The sequence below is a fragment of the Cyprinodon tularosa genome, unplaced genomic scaffold, assembly GCF_016077235.1.
Source record: "Cyprinodon tularosa strain WSP-4 unplaced genomic scaffold, ASM1607723v1 ctg8, whole genome shotgun sequence".
Classification (NCBI taxonomy): Eukaryota; Metazoa; Chordata; class Actinopteri; order Cyprinodontiformes; family Cyprinodontidae; genus Cyprinodon; species Cyprinodon tularosa.
In genome coordinates this window covers 204,704-225,578 of record NW_024039562.1, presented here as the reverse complement: position 1 = coordinate 225,578, position 20,875 = coordinate 204,704, and the positions used below count along the sequence as shown (strand labels likewise).

At 42.6% G+C, this 20,875-nt stretch overlaps 1 protein-coding gene across 4 annotated transcripts; it reads right to left on the bottom strand.

Moving 5' to 3' along the window:
• Window positions 1-1,415: 1,415 nt before the first annotated feature.
• ncoa6 (nuclear receptor coactivator 6) lies at window positions 1,416-19,294 on the bottom strand. Of its 4 annotated transcripts, none has more exons than XM_038271496.1 (17): window positions 19,197-19,294; window positions 17,024-17,340; window positions 14,605-14,760; window positions 14,381-14,503; window positions 10,146-10,268; window positions 9,247-10,044; window positions 9,018-9,149; window positions 7,373-8,639; window positions 7,165-7,283; window positions 6,350-7,005; window positions 6,031-6,258; window positions 2,938-5,902; window positions 2,800-2,850; window positions 2,657-2,687; window positions 2,239-2,280; window positions 1,881-2,014; window positions 1,416-1,798 (listed from the first exon to the last, which is right to left on the bottom strand). In XM_038271496.1, exons 2-17 carry the CDS (start codon window positions 17,298-17,300, stop codon window positions 1,752-1,754), a joined length of 7,149 nt encoding a protein of 2,382 aa, XP_038127424.1. In that variant the 5' UTR covers window positions 17,301-17,340; window positions 19,197-19,294; the 3' UTR covers window positions 1,416-1,751. The 4 variants fall into 4 exon arrangements, with proteins under 4 accessions (XP_038127424.1, XP_038127427.1, XP_038127426.1 ...); XM_038271499.1 differs by having other exon boundaries at window positions 14,396-14,503; XM_038271498.1 differs by having other exon boundaries at window positions 17,024-17,350; window positions 19,197-19,274.
• Window positions 19,295-20,875: the final 1,581 nt, after the last annotated feature.

Here is a 20,875-nt window from a genome sequence, read left to right as displayed (position 1 = left end):
TAACAACAAAGGGCCACTTGCCCTTATAGATTTAGAAAAAATTGTGTGAAAGGAACATTTTTATTTACATAACTATAGAAAAATTAATGCTGATACAGACACTTATATTTTTTACTTTTTTAACTTGGCTTATTAACTTTTTAACTTATCAATTAGCTCTTTACATTTTTTCTTGTTAACTTTTATTTTTGCAACTTAATTTACAGTAGGTAATAAATCATTTAAGAGCTCATCGAATTGGTCAAAGGCCAAAATAACATGTACAGCCACGTAAAAGTATCTTTGCTGACTGTGCTAAGGTGGACAGGAGCCCACTGTGGGTTACTTTGGTCTAAACTTAGTGGTTTTATAAGTGGATTTATAATGCTGATAAAGAAAAATGTTAGATTTTGGCCTTACAAACAGGAAAAACAAAGATAAAAATAAAAGCTTTAAAAAATAAAAAACATACTATTTCAAACAAAGCTTGCAATTTTATCAATTTCCAAAAATATTTTCAGTTTTTTATGCCCATTTCTTAGTTACACAATCTGTAATCATTGTTCCTCTATTTCAGATGTAGTTTTTAGTACATTTAAGTTCATATACAGCATCCTCTTCAGAAGACATTACTTTTTCATAAAAACAGTTGGTGTATGTTAACCGTTAAAGATGTACATAAAAAAAAAAGCCTGCAAGGGATTTGGGACCATTTGCATGAATACATTTAACAAAGTAAATTGATAATCACCATAATGTGATCAATGTTTTTAAAGGCGTCAAGCATCTGCAATTGTCAATCCACAGGTGGGAAGCTGTAAGGTTTGGGAGCTAATAAGCTTAACATTTAATCGTCAATAAGACAGGAGTTTAGCTGCCTTTGTGGCTCATAGTTGCATTGAGAGGTGTAGGATAGAATGGATAAGGGCTTTGTCATAAATCCCTGCAGGCTTTACCATGAAGAAGTTGTTGCTGAAATACATACCTTAGATTTACTGATCTTGCTACGCATGAAAATTCTCTATAGGGTGGCCACGTTAGGTTTTGGAGACTAGTTAAGGAGACTCAATAGACCTGATGAGTTTGGGGTGGAAACATGGCCCGTTCATATAAAAGTCAGATTTTCGGTGCACGTCCTACTAAGAGAAGACAATCAACAGGGCTATAAACTCACTAAAGGGAATTTCCTTTGACTAAAGACAGTATTAAGATCCTCCAGAATTAGCTGGGGATTGTAATTGGTGAGCAGGACTTTTGATTTTCCCCTTTTGAACTCCTTAAATCATCATTAAATCAAGTATAAAAAACAAACAAAAACAAATGATGGACAGGATACAATTGTGGATACAGGCATTTCTAATTAAAGACAATAAAAACCACAGAAATCAGGTCCAACATAATCTCTTAAGGTTTAACGAAAAAAAATCACCAGCATGTCATTTCACAGAACAAGCAGTAGAAAATTTTATTCCATTTTACAACTTAATCATACAGTAAATGGTGAGTTCAATTGTCAATCTTCATGATTAATCCAGCATCTTATAGAAAAAAAAAGCACATTCACGCAAACTGTATGCACACATTCTAGCTACAATCACACATCTAACCCTCAACAAAACAATAGCTTCTTTTTTGCCATTAAACAATCTGTACATGGTATCCTCCTCTAATGGAACTTTTAAACTCAGCCAGAAAAACTAAAGTCAACTGATTCACAGCAGGAAACAAAAACATTTACAGTACAGTTCACAGGTAAACAACCACTGTTGTGCCTATTTAGACTTCCTTCGTTTGGCTTGGGTTGGGCTTGCTGCCGTTTCTGTAAAAGCAAACAGATTGGTTGGAGAAAACTTCAGTGTTTCATGTAGCATTTACGACATTGACTTCGGACATGATCGAACCTTTAACTGTAGCACTCGTTCCAGGCCTGGCCGATCTCTTCCTCATGCCGCTATCTACTGCTGGCTCCTCCTCCACCTCCTTCTCAGCTCGGGAGCTCCGTCTGCTCGGGCCCTTGGGCTTCTCTACCGCAGCTCTGGGAGAAGAATCACAAAGACAAACAAGGAAAGAAAACAAGACATAAACCCGTTACTAACAAGCAATCACCTCTCCTTTGCTCAACATTGTAATACCAAAGAAGACTGCTGTTTTTCCTCATCTACCACAGATACTGTCCATCTTCATCCCAACAGCATCCACGACTACGTCGACATGATCACTGCTTCTGTCTTTGCAGCACAACCATGTCAAAATACATACCTTGGGACTATGTTGATGGGCGTCTTTCTTTTCTTTGCCCATCTGTGATAGAAGTGGAAAAACAGCGGTAAACTATCAACTGTGCTGTACAAACAGTTTTACTACCTCACCATATCATGACAATCCCAAAGTGGAGATGCAGCCATGTTGCATGATTCCATTTTCCTTTGATTTGACTTTTGAATATCATATAATCTCATGCTCATCATACATACCAAGCTCCAAGGCCTTTGTTCATCATGTACCCCAATGGCCAACCCCAAAAAACCTCCAAAATGTTTCAATGGAGATAGAAATCCTTAGGAATCTCCCAAGATTGGTTTTGATTTTTGTAAGATTAATGATAAAACAAACATCTTAGAACCCCCAGCACCCAAAACAAGCAGAGAGGACAGCAACAATAATGTAGGAACCTTACCCCTGCTCAGAACCTGTTGAGACGTCCTCACCTGGTAAACACAGGGGCAAATGTTATTTAAGAAACCAATCAAAAGGGTAAAACAATTGAATGCCCCCTTTAAAAAAAAGAATATTCTGATAAAGGAAATTAAGACTGTTTACCCGTCTTCTCAGTCAAGGCAGGTTCCTGTGAAGCTTCTGGTTGAACAGGTGCTAAAATACGAGCAGAAAGAACATAACTAGCAGTAGTGAAAAATGTCTACATGCCCAAAACACTTTAAACATTTGCTGAGTATGTACCAGGTGTGCTCTGTGTAGCTTCAGCAGGTGTTGTCGCTAATGGCATTGAAGACTCTGCAGCTGGGGCATCTGACTGAATCGCAGGGACTCCGCTGGTAATACCAGAGGGAGAGGAGGTAATGTGGGAAGCCTCACCAGGTCCGCTTGCAGCAACAATTGGAAGAACAGATGTTACAGATGATTGTGTGGGAGTGACTGTAGAGAGCAAAGTACTGGAAGAAACCCCAGCACCTACTACAGTCACTATAGGTGCTTGAGAATTTACAGGCGATGGTTGATTTGGGACTGAAGCCGCTGCAGGAGCCTGACCAACTATCTGAGTGGGAACCGTAACTTGGCAAGGGATTTGAGAAGGAACTAAAGATGGATTACTATTTGAACTAACAAGAGTAATATGAGGAGCTTGTCCTTCAGTCTGATTAGCAGGGGAAAGAAATGTCTGCTGTGGGATACCCCCCGTATGCCCTTGTGCAGGTCTTTCTACAGTACTTTGCTGGGAATCACCTTTGCCTGAAACGGAGACAGTAGCTGATGTAGACATTTTCATTTGGCCAGTAGGAGATGGAGGCACAGGACTCTTTCGAATGGGGTTAACAGCCATAGGACTGGAGCAAGGAGGGGGAGAAGTTAAAGGCGACTGAAAGGAAGTTGATACAGAAGCACCTGGGTGAGGGGCAGGTTGATTGACAGGGAGAGAAGATTTCTGAGAGGAATTTATCTCACTTGGAGTTTCTGGTTTGATACCTCCCTGGTTAAACTGCTGAGGAGTTAAGAGAGTACTAACTGGCCCTGGAGAGGACATGCTAGTGGCTATGTGGACCTGTCCAAGAGAACTCCTATTAGACTGAGGGCTTGTCATTGTAGCCCCAGTGTTCTGTGCCGAACTTGGGGCATGAGAGAGGTGAATGTTTGCAGCAGAGACCTGCAGGGAGCCCACCATGGTGACAGACTGCGACACAACTGTTGAATTGGTAGCCATAGAGGAAGCTGGGACCTGGAAAATTGGGTTAATAAATACAGGCGTAGTGGTAATAAGTTGTGCAGGTCTTGGACCGGAGCTCTGATACCGGATGTCCTGTGGTCTTATATTTTTATTAGGGACAGCAACCATGGTGGATACCATAGATGTAGGCACCTGTGAAGTGGGGGCAGAAGTGATGGGGTTTGAGGTTACAAACACTGTTATCTGGTTGGGAGAAATGTTGCTTGATGAGGTGGGAATCTGAATGACAGACTGAACACTTGTCACAGGTTTTGGACTAGGGCTTGGTTTAGGAGCTGTCGTGGCAGGGTTTACTGTAGAGCTGGCACTAACCGTGGATGCAGAAGTGTTCTGACTGGAAGTAGGCGCACTGGTACTTAGACCGGGACTGGGATTAGTGTTACTACAGACTGAGCTGGAAATAGTAGTTGCTGAATGTACATTTGGATTTAAAAGGCTGGGTAATGGGGTTTGTTTAAGACTGAGGGTACTACTGGAGTTTACAGAAGTGGGAGGGTGTGAGCTTGGAATTGAAGTATGTGGCATGGCAGGGCCACTAGCAGGATTAAGGGCAGATTTAGATATAGCCAGAGTGTTATTAGCTGAGGCAGCTGTAGTAACAACAGATGTTGACTTATCTGCATTCTGAGAATTTCTGGATACAGGCCTGTCTGGATCCAAAGCAGACTTGTGGTTGTCATTCCCTGCTTGCGTTGGCCGCAGAGACACGTTTGGAATATTTGCGTTATCCAGTAACTGGTTAAGAGATGTTGGAGCTGCTCTAAGAGCAGGTGAGACATCCGGGTCCTGTCCAGTTGCTGGGTGTACTGAGGGTCTGTCAACTGTGTTAGCCTGCATATCAACATCTGGTTTGGGAACCTGATGTATTGGCATACGAGGACTTGTTAATCTAGGCGACGATAAATCCCTAAACTGCTGCGTCTGGGCTTGAGGTTGGGTTACCTGTCGCTGCTCAGGTGGCATTGTTCCCTGATTGTCCCTAAATCCATCAACAGGGTTTCCATGAATACTATGGAGGGAGCTCTGGCTCTGCTGTGTCTCTATGCCTCCGCTGACTTGTGAAGGCATAGATACTGGACTTTGAGGTACAGAGGAAGGACTTAGCAGCATGGTTTGTCCTTGAGGATTTAGCACCTGCTGCTGGTGAGGAGGGCAGCTCATGGTATTTTTTGTCACCTTTTGCCTTCCTGGACTTGGAGTGGCTGACTTTCGACTTGAGGCCGGACTCGACCTACGACTGTTGCTAGGACTTGCCCTCTTATTCTGGCCACCAGTCTGTTTGTCTTGTTTTGCACCTAAAGCACCAGCACTGCCCCCAGCAGACTGAGGATTATTTGCATTATTTCCTCCTATATTGCCATTATTGTTGTTTCCTGGTAGGGTTAGGCTAGGGGGAGCCTGGCCAATGGCTTTCAGAGTTGTTGGGTTTAGACCTTGCTGGTCAAATCCCCTGTTAAGGTTTGGCTGTCTTGGAGGAAGAGGAATGTTAATTTTGGGAGGAAACAACCCTGCAATGGAGGCATTTAGTCTCTCAGGTGAAAGGTTGATTTCTGAGGGCTCAGTGCTGGGTGGTCGATTAGTTGGAGTGAGAGGATGGTAGGGCCTGGGGCTTGCTCTGTTTGGGGTTTTGGGCCTAGAGCTCTGTGAAGATGTAGGGACACTGGGGAAATGAAGGCCAGGCATGTGGCCCCCTTGCTGAGACTGAGTGGTTAACTGCTGCTGAGGACTGGCCCCAGTATGCTGAGGCATCTGTGCTTGACCAGGACCTTGCTTCATCATTTGAGGGTTGGAACCTTGGCTGGGAACAATCTGCTGAGTCCCATTTCCAGGTTGCACTCCAACTTCTGAGCCACTAGGCCTGTCTTGTTTTGTGTGAGGAGCAGAGGAGACTTCCTCAGACCCACTGGTTTGGGATCCCTGTGCTGCTTCTGGGTGAGACATTCTTCGTGCAGCTCCCGGAAGCTTAAAATACAACAACAGAGTTAAACAATTTACTTTGCACCTAATCAAAACAAAATCAATTCATTCATCCCGATTTGATAGACAATCAAAATATATCACATATCAAAAGTGATAATTTAACCCCTTACTTGTGGGTTCACCATTAGGGAAATCCCCCTGGCTTTGTCAGGTGATGGTGGGACACCACCATGGCCTTGAAGGTTGATCATTACAGGCATGTTGCCCTGCTGTGAAACAGGTTGCCTCTGCACCTCTGTTGGATTGCCTATATTCCGGGGAGGCATTTGCCCTCCTGGTGGAATGGGCATGCGATTCTTTGATTGCTCCTGTTGCATCTTTAGCATAATCATCATTTGCTAGAAAGTAAAACAGACAAACCTGAGCAATGAAACAAAGCCCCACCCCCTCCAAAAAAAAACAAGTAATGAATGTGCACAATGACCATACCTGCTGCTGTAAGTTGGGCTGCTGCAACTGCTGCTGTTGCGATTGTTGCTGCTGCTGTTGGAGCTGATGCGGGTGCATCTGAGGTTGGCTTTGACCTTGAGTTTGTGACCCTGGCATTCCTTGCTGTGCTTGAGCATTCTGTATATTAAAGTTTTGTTGTTGTTGTTGTTGCTGCTGCTGTTGTTGCATTTGCTGCTGATGAATTTGATGTTGCCTTTGCTGCTGCAGTAAATGCTGCTGTTGCATTTGCTGCATCTGATGATGTTGCTGCTGCTGCTGTTGTTGTTGTTGCTGCTGCTGCTGTGGTTGATGATGTTGTTGCTGCTGCTGTTGTTGATGATGTTGTTGATGATGTTGCTGTTGGAGCTGCTGCTGCTGTTGTTGGTGAAGCTGCTGCTGTTGTTGGTGAAGCTGCTGCTGCTGTTGTTGTTGATGAAGCTGCTGCTGCTGATGATGTTGCTGCTGCTGCTGTTGGTGAAGTTGTTGTTGCTGCTGTTGCTGAAGCTGCTGCTGTTGTTGATGAAGTTGCTGCTGCTGCTGCTGTTGTTGTTGTTGATGAAGCTGCTGCTGTTGATGATGTTGCTGCTGTTGCTGTTGTATATACTGCATTGGTACCTGTTGCAGAACTCTCTGTTCTCCAGTCTGACTGGGAAAGCCTGCTCAAAAGTAAATGGATCATATTCAGAAATAAACTGAAAAAAAAAACAACCTATAAAACATTCTTTAAAAATCAATTATGTAACATACTAATGCATGACTTAATTATTGTACTAAATAACTAGCAGCAAACTATGATTTTGTTTCCTAAAATTTACCTGCAGGCCTATTAGGAAAATCGGGGAGTTTTTGGCCAGAGCTTTCCAAACCCAAACTCTGTTCCCCACCAAGGCTTGGCAATTCAGCATCTTCCATGCCAACAGTCCCATCAAGACCACTATGAGGAGAAGCACAAAAATGAGCCTTGTGATAAAACAAGTCAATGTTCCACAAAACTGTAACAGAACCATGAATTACAGTTCTTACCCAAGTCCCTCTACTTGTTGTTGTCCATCAGCCTCTTTAGGCTTCTTCTTTCGGGGTGGTTTCTTCTTTTTAGGTTTAGCTGGATTATCCCCACCAGCCCCCTGTTTTCCTCCTGGTCCAAACTGACTAGCTGAGATATCACTCTGCAGCAGATTGACGAGCAGTGGGCTCGTCAATGTAACATCTTTGCTAACAGGAAAGCCAGCTGGCTGTCCACATGCTCCTCCAACTGTCATCTGACCAGGGAACTGCGGGTTAAAGTTCATGTTATGACCTGGAAAGTGTCCATTTCCCATCTGCATGTGCTGGGGACCTCCCATCATGCCTTGCTGTTGCTGAGCTTGCATATCAGAGACCATCTGCTGCACACCTAAGTCCCCTGTCCCACTATTTGGATCTCCAATTACATGTGGATGTTGCTGAGCTGCTTGCTGCTGCTGCTGCAACATAGCTTGCTGTTTCTGTTGTTGAAACTGTTGTTGCAGTTGCTGTTGCTGCAGTTGCTGTTGTTGAATAAGATGATGACCAACAGGTAGTCTCATCTGGGGCCCATGCATCCCCATACTTTGATTAGGATTACCAGCTATTGGGACTTGCTGAGGCTGTTGTTGGTTCATCTGTTTATGTTGCTGTTGGAGCTGTTGCTGCAACTGATGCTGTTGTAGCTGCTGCTGCTGAAGCTGAGCCATTTGCTGCTGCTGCTGTGGAGTCATCTGCTGTGGGCCGACCTGGCCCTGGAACGGAGGCATGTTACCTGGCACATTGGGGGAGGGACCGCGCATTATCTGGCCAGGCAGAACCCCAGGAGGAATCTTCCCCCCAAACGCCTGTTTGTTTCCTTGCATCTGATTAGCAACCATTTGTTCCATCATTGAGTTTTGCTGCTGCTGCTGCAGGAGCATGGCCTGATGCCCTTGGCCTCCAACCATCTGACCCTGCCCATGCATCACCCCCTGGCCTTGCTGTGGCATCATTTGCTTAGGTGGGGTCATCCCTCCTCTCTGCCCTTGACCAATGGTCCTTGAAAGGACAGTCTGACCTCCACCCTGGCCTTGAACCATCTGGCTGGGGGAGGAGGACACAGGCTGGGCCTGATGCTGGAGGCTCATCATTTGGGTCTGGAGGCCAGGCTGCTGCTGGCCCATACTAGCACCGGCCGTGGTACCAGGGGTCGGACCTGCCATACTACTTTGACCAGGCATTATATTGGGCTGAACGTGGGGGGGTCCCTGCATCGTATTTGGAGTGGATGCCGCTGGCTGGCCTCCTGATTTAAAAACCGAAAGAAAAAAAGATTTAAAACATTATTTAACTCTCTAAGAGAAAAAAAAAAGAAAATTCTGCTTTAATATGGAGAATGAAGGCAAAATGGTTGTATCTTAAAACTGTTTATTAGATATCTATATTGAATTGATCATATGCTATTTATTTAACAGTATTTACTAGATAATTGGGAATTTTATACATTTCTTGCTGCTTGACCCTAATTAAATTGGAGAAAAAGGAAAAATCCACAAGAAATGAACATTTCTAAATAGTCTTGTTGAAAAATACTTCACATTAGAACAATATACTACATTTTAACTAATTTCTAACATCATGTTTCTGCAATGTGTCTCTTTAATTACCCAAAATTAGTTTTTACCTGTATGAGTTATTCCTTGGTTGTTCTGCAGCTGCTGACTTGCTCCACCAACAGGGGTTCCTGGGGTGCCAGCACTCACCTGACCTTGAACAAAGTTTAAGTTTGGAAAGCCCATGGGACGCTTTCCCATCCCTGCAATCAGTGTCAATCAAATTTGTTATTCAAGGAAACTTCATTACCATTTATATCATTATTTTAAAGTAAAAAAACGCTACCAAGGTTTACTAACCAGGGTGAACTTGGGCTCCAGGCTGCCCATGTTGGGGCATTCCCATGAATCCTTGCTGCATGTTACCCTGTTGTCCTAGAGCTGCTCTGCCTGGTGAACCGACACCCTGGGGGAATCCCTGGGGAGTTGTAGGTCGCTGAGCTATCATAGGAGGTGTCCCTGGAGAGCCTTGCTGAAAAGGAGATGAGGACGATCCAGGAGACTTGGCAGTGATGTTGCCCTGTGGTCCAGATGTTGACGGTAGGGGTAATGGTGGTCTGGGTGGTCCGGTGACGGCACCGGGACCAGCCTGTTGGCCTTTAGGTTGTGGAGCAGCAAACTGACCCATTCCTGCCTGCTGTTGCTGCTGTAATTGTCCTTGCCCCATTACATTAAATAATTGCCCAGCTTGCTGGCTGCCAAAGGGATATGGGGGTGGAGGGTGATTGGGGGTCTGAACTGTGGGTAGTGATGGTGGGCGCTGAACCATTTGGTTTTGAGGTGGCGGTTTTCTCCAGGCAGGGCCTCCTTGGGATGCTGGCGGCTGTAGTACACCAGAGGGCAGCTGGTTCCAACCAGGAGGTGCACCCATTTGGCCTTGAGGGTTGAACGGAGGTCGCGGTCCGAGCTGAGAGAGCTGAGCCTGCTGCTGATGCTGCAGTGTACCAGGGTTGAGTGGTCTTGCTGCCTGCAGAGCCTGCATGTGATGTGCGGCTTGAGCAGACATGGGGCCAGAAGCATGTGGAGCACCCTGCTGGTGCTGAAGTTGTTGCTGCTGCTGCTGGACTGACATCACTGGCATCATTGGATCCATCACATCTGAGACAAAGCAGGATATAGTCTCTTCATTACTATCATGCATTTTTCAGTAATAAGTTTCCAACAAAAATAATGATATAACAAGAATTAAAGACCCAAACCTGTTTGTAATGGTGGTCTCTGTGCACGAGGATGGATCTGTCCACTGCTGCCTGGTAACATAGGTTGACCCACCATGCCAGGCCCACGTGGAACCATCGACGGGTTGGGCATCCTAACTCCTCCTTGAAGAATAAACAATTATGTTGCAGTTACAGATCCAAACCACAACTTCACTGTTAGGGTATCAGAAAAGGTCTGTGTCATGACAGAGCCCGTCCCCCTGAAATCACATCCTAAACCATGCCCTGCAAAAACCTTTATAAACACTAGGAAAACAATCTTTCTTTCTCTCTTCCACAGGACCCCATACCATACCAGATGTATTTAGAAAGCCCTTTCAACACCCAGCAGGACCAAAGTGCTATACACAATCATAAGATACAAATAAACATTCATCAATGAAATAAACAGTAAAAAAAAATTAAAAAGCAGTAATAAAATAATAAAATAAACACAGATAAAGTCAACATCTCAGATTGTGTTACAAGCAAAGGATAAAAAAAATCTGTCTTAAGAGGAGTTTTAAAATCAGAAAGTGAAGAGGCCTGTCTAATGGCCGAGGAAACGCCATTCTACAGCTTAGGGGCTGCAACAGAAAATGCACACCCCCCTCTGAGCCCCTTCAACTCAGCTGATCTAAGGGAGTAAGAGGATGTGTATGGATGAAGCAGCTCAGACAAGTAGGGCGGGGCAAGATCATTAAGAACTTTTAAAGCAAAAAAAGTATTTAAAATAGAATCCTAAAATGTACTGGCAGCTAATGTAATGAGGCCTAAATAGGCGAAATATGATGAAATTTGGTTGTAGCTGTTAAAAGACCTGCAACAGCATTTTGTACCATGGGAGCTGGCAAATCCACGAATCACTGATACCCTTATAAATTGCATATAGTAATCCAGCTGACTGGTTACAAAGGCATGGACCACTGTTTCAAAATGCTGATGTGAAAGGTTAGGTTTAACCTTTTGTAGCTTCCTCAAGTTGAGGAACAAATTAAACGTGGTGCAATCTCTGGAACCAGGTTCCATTTTAGGTGGCGAAAGGGACTGCATCCCTCTTGGAAAGAGCTGGGCATTAAATTAACCACAGTCCTGCTGGTACTCTTGTTTATACAACGGATGAGAATGTTTCTTTTTTTTTCTTTTTTAACATCTCCACCTCGAACGACAAGAAAGCACCCGGTTTCCGTCCTGGCCAAACGTCCTGTGTGCCGTTCTTCACTGTGAGCGGTTCCTACCTGAGCCGTTGAGTCGTTGCCTGTTTCTACTGCCTGTAAGCTGATGTGGAACCCCGCTGAGCTGAGAGCATTGCAAGTGAATCTCTTAAAAGGTCAGTAAGTGCACGGAAGTTAAAGATTCTTCAATATCACCTGTGCTTTATTGGACTGACTTGAGTTTAAAGAGTGGCCGAGGCAGACATACGTTTCAGACTCCAAAATAAATTGTCTCCCCACTCATGGGACAGCAGCAAGTTCAGGATCTTTCCTTATTTAAATGGGTACCTTACGTGGGCGAGTAGAATTAAGTTAGATGCTGATTTGTTATTAAAATGAGCTCCTGAACTATTTACTGAGGATTATGACAAGCATTCAAATTGTGTGTTTTTGACGACACAGCCACCGTTCCCGTCTTCTCATCTCCCTGTGTACCTTTCTTCAGTCCGAGCTCACCTTGTCATATACGCTGCCACCCAAACACGTCTGCATGTCGGCCATCTTACGGAAGGCAGTTTGGTTTATGGTCGAGCTGTATTTATATTACCCGTTTTTAGCATGGTCTTACATCTTGTGGTTCCTAGCCTGTTATCCTAACATAGCTGCTAAAGTATCACAGTTAGCCTGGTTGCAGTAGCGCGTTGTTTTAGACCCACTGGTTAGCCACCCGTGTTCGCTGCCAAGCTATCAGTTGCCATGGCAGCAGAGGTGTTGCGTTCCCCGCATCAGCGCTCATTTTCATAAACATCTAAATGCTCTCACATCTAATGCATTAAATATGTTGTAAGATGTTCATTATTGGATTAAGAGAAACTTAAACGATTTGACTGTTACCACAGACTACTGTCACACATCTGTTTACTATATAACATTTTTACTGCTAATCTGATGGACAACCCCTAAATGTATCACAACAGCTGAGCTAATGAGCTGAACATTATCAAAGATAATAAAATGAGTTCTAAAGAACTCATTTGAACTCTTTTGTTAAATTTATTAGGTTTAATAAAGCACTCCTTTTGGTTCTAATTATTGTTGTCTATGATTATTTATACAGCAGTTACCGGTTTTTTTAGAAGAGCTAGATCAACTTTCTTTGAGCAACCTAGGACATATTAACTAAAACATCCAGTTTTAGTAAACAATATATTCATAATCTGCTCGTAAAATATCACATCACCAACTGTAAATACAGCACCTTGAGTCGCTGAAATCAGCTTTTCCACAGTATTCTAATGCAAACCAATCCTTTTAAGTTTTTTCTTTTCTTCTTTTTTTAAAACACTAAAACGGCAGGAAACTAAGCTGAACCTGGTTTGTTATATTTATTTTGGTCACTTTTCTGGTCACTTTAGTTTATTCTTTGTCAGTATTTAATAACATAACTCTGGTCTTTTAAGTTATTTTTCTTTAAAACAATTCTGTTATGGTTAAAAAAGTTGGTTAAATAAATATTTAATTGGAAGTCTGTGTTTGTGTTCTTTACTAAAATTAAATCATTTAGCAATATCATAAAAAGTCCAGGCAGAGCTGCACATAAAATATGGTTTCAAATCTTTTCAATAATTATCGATATCGATCAATATGCATTTTTTTTTATCGATAAGCTTTTTTTCTATATCGCCCAGCCCTAAGTGTAAGGGCTTAAAAGTATAAAATTTAATTTAAATAATGTACACTAACCGGCCACTTTATTAGGTACCCCATGCTAGTAACGGGCTGGACCCTCTTTTGCCTTCAGAACTGCCTCAGTTCTTCGTGGCATAGATTCAACAAGGTGCTGGAAGCATTCCTCAGGGAGTTTGGCCCATATTGACATGATGGCATCACACAGTTGCTGCAGATTTGTCGGCTGCACATCCATGATGCGAATCTCCCGTTCCACCACATCCCAAAGATGCTCTATTGGATTGAGATCTGGTGACTGTGGAGGCCATTTGAGTACAGTGAACTCATTGTCATGTTCAAAAATCTGAGATGATTCCAGCTTTATGAAATGGCGCATTATCCTGCTGAAAGTAGCCATCAGAAGTTGGGTACATTGTGGTCATAAAGGGATGAACATGGTCAGCAACAATACTCAGGTAGGCTGTGACGTTGCAACGATGCTCAATTGGTACCAAGGGGCCCAAAGATTGCCAAGAAAATATTCCCCACACCATGACACCACCACCACCAGCCTGAACCGTTGATACAAGGCAGGATGGATCCATGCTTTCATGTTGTAGACGCCAAATTCTGACCCTACCATCCGAATGACGCAGCAGAAATCGAGACTCATCAGACCAGGCAACGTTTTTCCAATCTTCTATTGTCCAATTTCGATGAGCTTGTGCAAATTGTAGCCTCAGTTTGCTGTTCTTAGCTGAAAGGAGTGGCACCCGGTGTGGTCTTCTGCTGCTGTAGCCCATCTGCCTCAAAGTTCGACATACTGTGCGTTCAGAGATGCTCTTCTGCCCACCTTGGTTGTAACGGGTGGTTATTTGAGTCACTGTTGCCCTACTATCAGCTTGAACCAGTCTGGCCATTCTCCTCTGACCTCTGGCATCAACGAGGCATTTCCGCCCACAGAACTGCCGCTCACTGGATGTTTTTTCTTTTTCGGACAATTCTCTGTAAACCCTAGAGATGATTGTGCATGAAAATCCCAGTAGATCAGCAGTTTCTGAAATACTCAGACCAGCCCTTCTGTCACCAACAATCATGCCACGTTCAAAGTCACTCAAATCACCTTTCTTCCCCATACTGATGCTCGGTTTGAACTGCAGGAGATTGTCTTGACCATGTCTACATGCCTAAATGCACTGAGTTGCCGCCATGTGATTGGCTGCTTAGAAATTAAGTGTAAACGAGCAGTTGGACAGGTGTACCTAATAAAGTGGCCGGTGAATGTATAATTACACTATGAAATGAGAAGCAAAAAAGTTCAACTTTCATTATTCTTATAAAAGCTCAAGGGTCCTTTGCAACATTTTGTTTATTACCCTATACATCATCAGTATTCATTAAGTAAAACAATACCTGGTCCAGGCTGACCTGGGAAGCCACCATCCATCCTCATCTGACCGGGTGCACCGATTGGTCCATTAGCTCTTACTTCTTGTCCTCTGTTTGGTCCAACAGCCACATTGATTGCTCCCTCTCCTGAAAATAGAACGTGGAAGAAAACAAGTTATATGTGGATCAAGGCTTTTATTTAGCAGCCAAATAAATTATATTTTTTATGATTATTATACTTCTGTCACCTTCTATTTGCACAGAGAGAATGCCCAGATCTCTGAGCTGCTGCTGGTTGTTCTGGGCCAACAGTCTGAGACGCTCTGCTGCATCTCTGGGAATGTTGAAGGTAACGCGGACACTGTTCCATGGCTCTACATACTGTGGCTGGAGCTTTTCCGAGCCTAAAAGAAAAGAATTTGATGTATTGATAGTGAGACAGCAACATTTAATTATTTTTGTATGGTTGTACTTTCTCCCATCTGTCACAGAAAGACAAATAAGAAGGAAAAAAAGATTGAAGACATAGATGGATAGTGTGATTTTCCAATGTCTATCAGATTTTTCATCAAATCTTGTACAAAATTGTAAAAAAAAAAAAAATTATGCACATCCTACTTTAAAAAAAAATCCTAAACATGGTGGCATGAGAAACTTTCTAGAAAATTACAGTTAACTAGTGGGACAAAAAAAATATATTTTTTTGTCTTATTCAAATAACTTATACCGTATTTTCACGACTATAAGGCACACTTAAACGTCTTTTTTTTCCCTCAAAATGTGCGGTGCGCCCTATGGTGCGGTGCGCCCTATGTGTGTTGTAACTGCGACTTTTGAGACCACCTCATTGAGGAGATGATGAAAGAGTGGCTGAATGTAAGGAGACCAGGTGTGTTTTTCCACTCATCACCATCGCTGTTAATATTTAACTCCATGCGTGCCCATCTCACAGCTGATGTGAAAAACATGGGGAAACAAATTAACGCTGTGCTCGCTGTTCAACCGCTCGACATCGGTGTGAACCGGACCCAGCAGGTGCAGCAGAAGCAGCGAGTTTACATGCAAAGTCAATGGTTGACGCGCGTATAGGTGCAGCAAAAGGTCCCGCAGTGCGTTTTTGAGCAGCAGGCGCAGCGTGTCGCGCTGCTGCTGCTTGAGATGGAAAAATTGAAGTTTTGCTGCTGGACGCGCCGCATCAACCAATCAGAGAAGCTGATCTGGGAGCTGACAGCGAGACAGACACAGCGCTCTGATGACATATGATGTTAACGCAAATGAAAAAGGCTGGATGGATGAGGAGATGATGAAAGCGTGGCTGAGGCAGGTGTATGTGAGGAGACCAGGTGCTTTTTTCCACGCATCACCATCGCTGCGTGCCCATCTCACAGCCGATGTGAAAAAAAAGGTGAATCAAATGAACGCTGTGCTCGCCGTTATCCCGGGGGTCTGACAAAGGAACTTCAACCGCTCGACATCGGTGTGAAGCGGCCGTTCAAAGTAAGGCTGCGAGCGGCGTGGGAGCGATGGATGACAGACGGAGACCACAGTTTCACGATAAGTGGAAGGCAGCGCCGGGCAAGTTACGCCACCGTTTGCGAATGGATTGTAGATGCTTGGACTAACGTGTCTGCTGGCTCTGTTGTTCAAGCTTTCGCAAAAGCTGGCATTATTTCTGAGGAGCTGCGCTGCACGGAAAGTGACTCTGACAGCGAAGAAGGGGAAATTGGCATGTCTGATTTAGCGCAGCTGTTTAATTCAGAAACAGAGGATGATGACTTTGATGGGTTTGATTAATACTTTGTAATAAATACATGAATAAAGCACAATCATACTCAGTTTTGCTCCCGCTCTATTTTTCTACCTGAAAACTTAATTCAAGAGCAGCCTCTGGGCCGGGTCTCCTCCTCTTCACCGCGGTGGCTGGCAGGTGTTTTTTCATCTAAATAATCTAAATCTTGCAGCTATATTTGCTGTGATCAGTGGGAATAAAGTAGTTTTAATATGTTTTTAAGTGAGAAAGTCCACCTGAAAACTTAATAATTGCAGTCAGTTCATCCAGATTATCTATTTCTGTCGGAGGCGCTCAGACCCCCACATACCAGCGGTGCACCGACAGTAGAAATCCCTTCATCAGCAGCCTCTAGGCCGGGTAGCCTCCAGGTTCACCGTGGCTGCTGGCAGGTGTTTTTCATCTAAACAATTTAAACTGCAGGCACCAGGATACCGGCAATAAAAGCGAACATATTCCGTCGGCAGGTTTCAGGATTTTAAGTTAATTTAGGAGTAATCACAGCGCTGTGTCATCTGCGATTGTCTGTCTCATGGCCAGCTCGCAGGTTTGATTAATACTTTGTAATGAATACATGAATAAAGCACAATCATACTCAGTTTTGCCCCCGCTGTATTTTTAAATACGCAGTAGAGCTATTTAAAGGTAGTAGAGGACATGTACCTGTATATAAAAAACGCGCCCTATAGTCCGGTGCGCCTTATGTGTGTGTTAAATACAGAGATGGCACACATAACTCAGACTGCGCCTTTTAGTACGGTGCGCCTTATGGTCGTGAAAATACGGTAACTTGACTCTTTTATTGTAAGCAGATGAAGATGCTGATCAAAGTAAAACAAAAAATAATAATAATAATATTAAGAAACAAACCAACTAACCCATATCTAGCATGTTGGGTATCCCACTGAGAACAGAGTCAAGTTTCTGTGCAAAGTCGTCATCGTTCATGTTCCCTTGGAAGGCAACAAATACTATGGAGTCTTCATCCTTCGCACTGGTTCCTTCCATGCCATCTGCATTATCCTCATCGGCTTCAATTGCACTGCTTTTACTGCAACTGTCAGACTCTTCGACTGCATCATCCCCAACACCAGAGTCTCTGTCTGAATCCTGATCAGACTCCATTAGCTCAGTCTTCAGGGATATGCAAGCCATTCTCCCGCTTTTCTAGGAGTGGCGTCTGAACCGTTTTATGCTGCAACCACATGTGATAAAAAAAAATAAAAAACTCAGATTAGAACATGTTACATCGTTCTTATATTATTAAGAGAAACCAAAATATTTTTCCTTCAATCTTTGATTTTTTCCCCCCTCAGCAAGGATCAAAACTATGCCATTTACTAAATACTAAATACAAGCTTAAATAAATACTAAAAAAGTGTCTGATGGTAATTCTAACACGCTAGCTGTAGAGGTTGTTTTGATCACTTTCTGTTCCTCAGAGACTTGCTGGTGGAGTTCCAGGTAACCCACATGTTTTGTGTTTATACATTAGCTTAGACACAGTCACTGTAAGAATGAGGTTCCACGTCAATTCAATTCAGTTTATTTGAATAACAAGTTGGTCTTAGATCTGCTGCTAATCACAACTCAGCTATATCTGATTGAAAGAGAGCTCTTGTTGGATTATTATCTCAAGCTTTGAAGCTGTGCTTCAGTAATAAGCATGATGGTTATTGGTTTAGTCTCCATATCATGGTGATCTGTTCTATTTAGGTAAAAGTCTTAACCTCATATTTCATCCTATTCACAGACAGTTAGGGCTGTACAATAGTGAAAGTGCATAGTGGATGAACACTCACTACAGCTGACACAGTCGATAAAATGCAAGCTACCAAAAGGTCCTGCTATGAGTTTGGAGGTGATGCAATAAAATATGAGCAACAGAGAGAATCTTTCTTAATGGTTTTTGGTGCATTAACTACTGAGGAAAGTCGGATAGTTCCCCAGAGGAAAATTACTATTTATCAAAACTATGACCATAGCAGTATGCTTTAAAACTGCACAGCGCAAATTGCATAGCAGAAATTAGGAGAGCAGCAGCTCTCTGCTAATCTGTGCTCTACACACCAACAGAAAACTTTTCTCACACTTTCTGCAGCATCCTATAAAAAGAAAACTTGAAACCATTGGAATGGCATAAAGCCATCAAAGCTTTGATAAACCATTATTTACCTAGACACTGTATAAATCAAATCACAAAGGATAAATCTAAATAAAAAAAATACAAATATTGGCCTAATCAATAGGGCAAACTTCATACCAGCAAAAATATAAAATTAAAACTTTATTACAAGACAAACTGAAAATTTGGCCTCATGTCATTTTAACAAATGCGTCGTAGTGAGTATAAACTGTGTACAAATACATCGCTATTATGGCATTAGCCTGATTGGGAAAACGAAACATTTGTGGCATTTAAAATGTTAAAGATGTTGTTTCATTTAGGTGCTGGTTCTTACATTAACAATGACAGAAAACCCATAAAATGACGTTATGACTGTGCAGCACACACTAAACACACCTGTAGGTCACATCCATTTGACCGGTGATGTTCAGTCTGTCAAAAGAGTCCAATCTCCAGTTTGAGTGGGTTTCGTATCGCTGTTAATTCCAGTGTAATTAGAATCACCGTGTGCTAGTATCAAATGGCTATAAACAATCACTTTAACCCGGTCCGATTTGATTAAATGGTAGTGGGCCGAGCAGGACTGTGGGCCTTTACGCATATATAAACCAACGAAATTCTAACGCACAGTTTCCTGGTCCTTAAAACGATTCAACCCAAAATGCAGGCATTACATTCACTCGAAATTCATACGTGTGGCGTGTTACTGTACGGAAAAAAAAAACATGAAATGCATAGCAAAACTGTTTTTACAAGCTTATCTGTAAATTAAAGCTAATTCCAACTAGCTAACCGTAGCTGCGTTAGTAAGCTAGTAGAGAAAGTAGCTCACGACAAATGCACCCAAGCACACCGTTTTGGCTAATAAAGTCTCTTATTTTCTTTTTATAATTTTTGCATTTAATAACAGCGAAAACCCTTACCATACATATTCGCCTGGAAATGTTTAACCAGAGGAAATCTGCTTGCTAGGAAGGCTAACAAAACATGATTCTTATTAGCGCTGTAGCAGAAAGACTTCTTCTTCTTCTTCTTATGGGATTTTATGGCGGTTGGCAGACTTGTGAATTGTGCATTACCGCCACCAACTGATATGGAGTAAAGCAAGAAAACAGGAAACGATTCACCCCCCCCCCCCCCCCCCAAAAAAAAAAAAAAAAAAAAAAAAAAAAAACCTGTGTAACTTAAACCAACATAATACTAAATCACATTTGCCCATATAATTTTAATTTACTCTAGGTCATCGTAATTCTGCCAGTTTCTGATGGTCCCATCGGTCCTCCCATCATGCTTCCAACCATCTCCCAGTTCAAATCTTTAATGTCCAGATATTTTTCTGCAGCCTTCACTATTATTTTGATTTTTTCAGTTTTTTTTGTTGTCTGTGCAGTACAATTAATCACTTCTACCATGAAAAGAACAAAATTTGTCTTTTTAACAATTAGTGAGTCTTCATCAATTTTTGGAGATTTCTCTAGAGGTTTGGAATTTGCTGTGTGTTGAACTGTAGGTTTGGGTTTTTCTGACTGAGATGGGATCCTTTTTGCAGCTTCAGCGTAGGTTATTCCGAGCTCAAATTTCATTTTTTTAATTTCCTCAGACCTTTTGCTTGCTTCACAGCCGCGATAAGCAGCAGTATGTTCTCCACCACAATTACAGCATTTTATTTTAGCTTCTTTTCCACATTTTCCGTACTCATGTTCTCCTGCACACCTTCCACACCTCTGTTTCCCTTTACAAACTGCTGCAATGTGACCGAATTTTTGGCATTTGAAACATCTCAATGGTGGAGGATTGTAGATTTTGACATTATAGCTTATGTAACCGATGAATACTTTGCTTGGTAATTGCTCTTCTTCGAATTTAATTAACACCGATAAACTGTCAGATCTTTCTCCGTTTCTTGTTGTTTTTAACCGTTTTACTTCTTTTACTTTTGCACCGCTTATGTTTTCCAGAATCTCTTTTTCAGAAATTTTTAGAGGAACTCCTCCAATGACTCCCCTGCTGATCTTTTTGTTCTCCATTAGGCTGCACTGAACTCTTATCCCGTCAATTTTGTTGATACGTATTGCTTTGCCTTGCTGGGCGCTGTCTCTGCAGTTAATTAGCAGGTCTCCACTGTACAGAATTCTGGCACCTCTGACTTCTCCGACAAGTTTATTGATGGTTTTTGTTAAGTGAACCGGATTCCAATTTGTAAAAGACTCTGCCTGATTAACGACTTTGAATATGACTTTGAATTCATTTTGTTGTGCTGTGGAATGTATGGATTGATCATCACTGGATTGTTCTGAACTAGATTCCCCTTTAACTGATCTCTGTTTTTTCCGCTTTTTCTCATTTTTTGATGTTGCTATCTTCCAACCTTCATTGTCACTATTTCCTTCTTCCATCCCACAAGAATCGCTTCCTGTTTCCTCACTACTCACGGCCCAGGACATCTCTCCACAAGCAGCTTCAAAACACGCGCCATGCACCACCGGCCTGGTTCCGTGGTTGTCTACCGTTCACTCTTCTTCTTCTTCTTCTTCTTATTGATTTTTATTGGCGGTTGGCAAAAAACGTTAGGTGAGCATTACCGCCACCAACTGGTATGGAG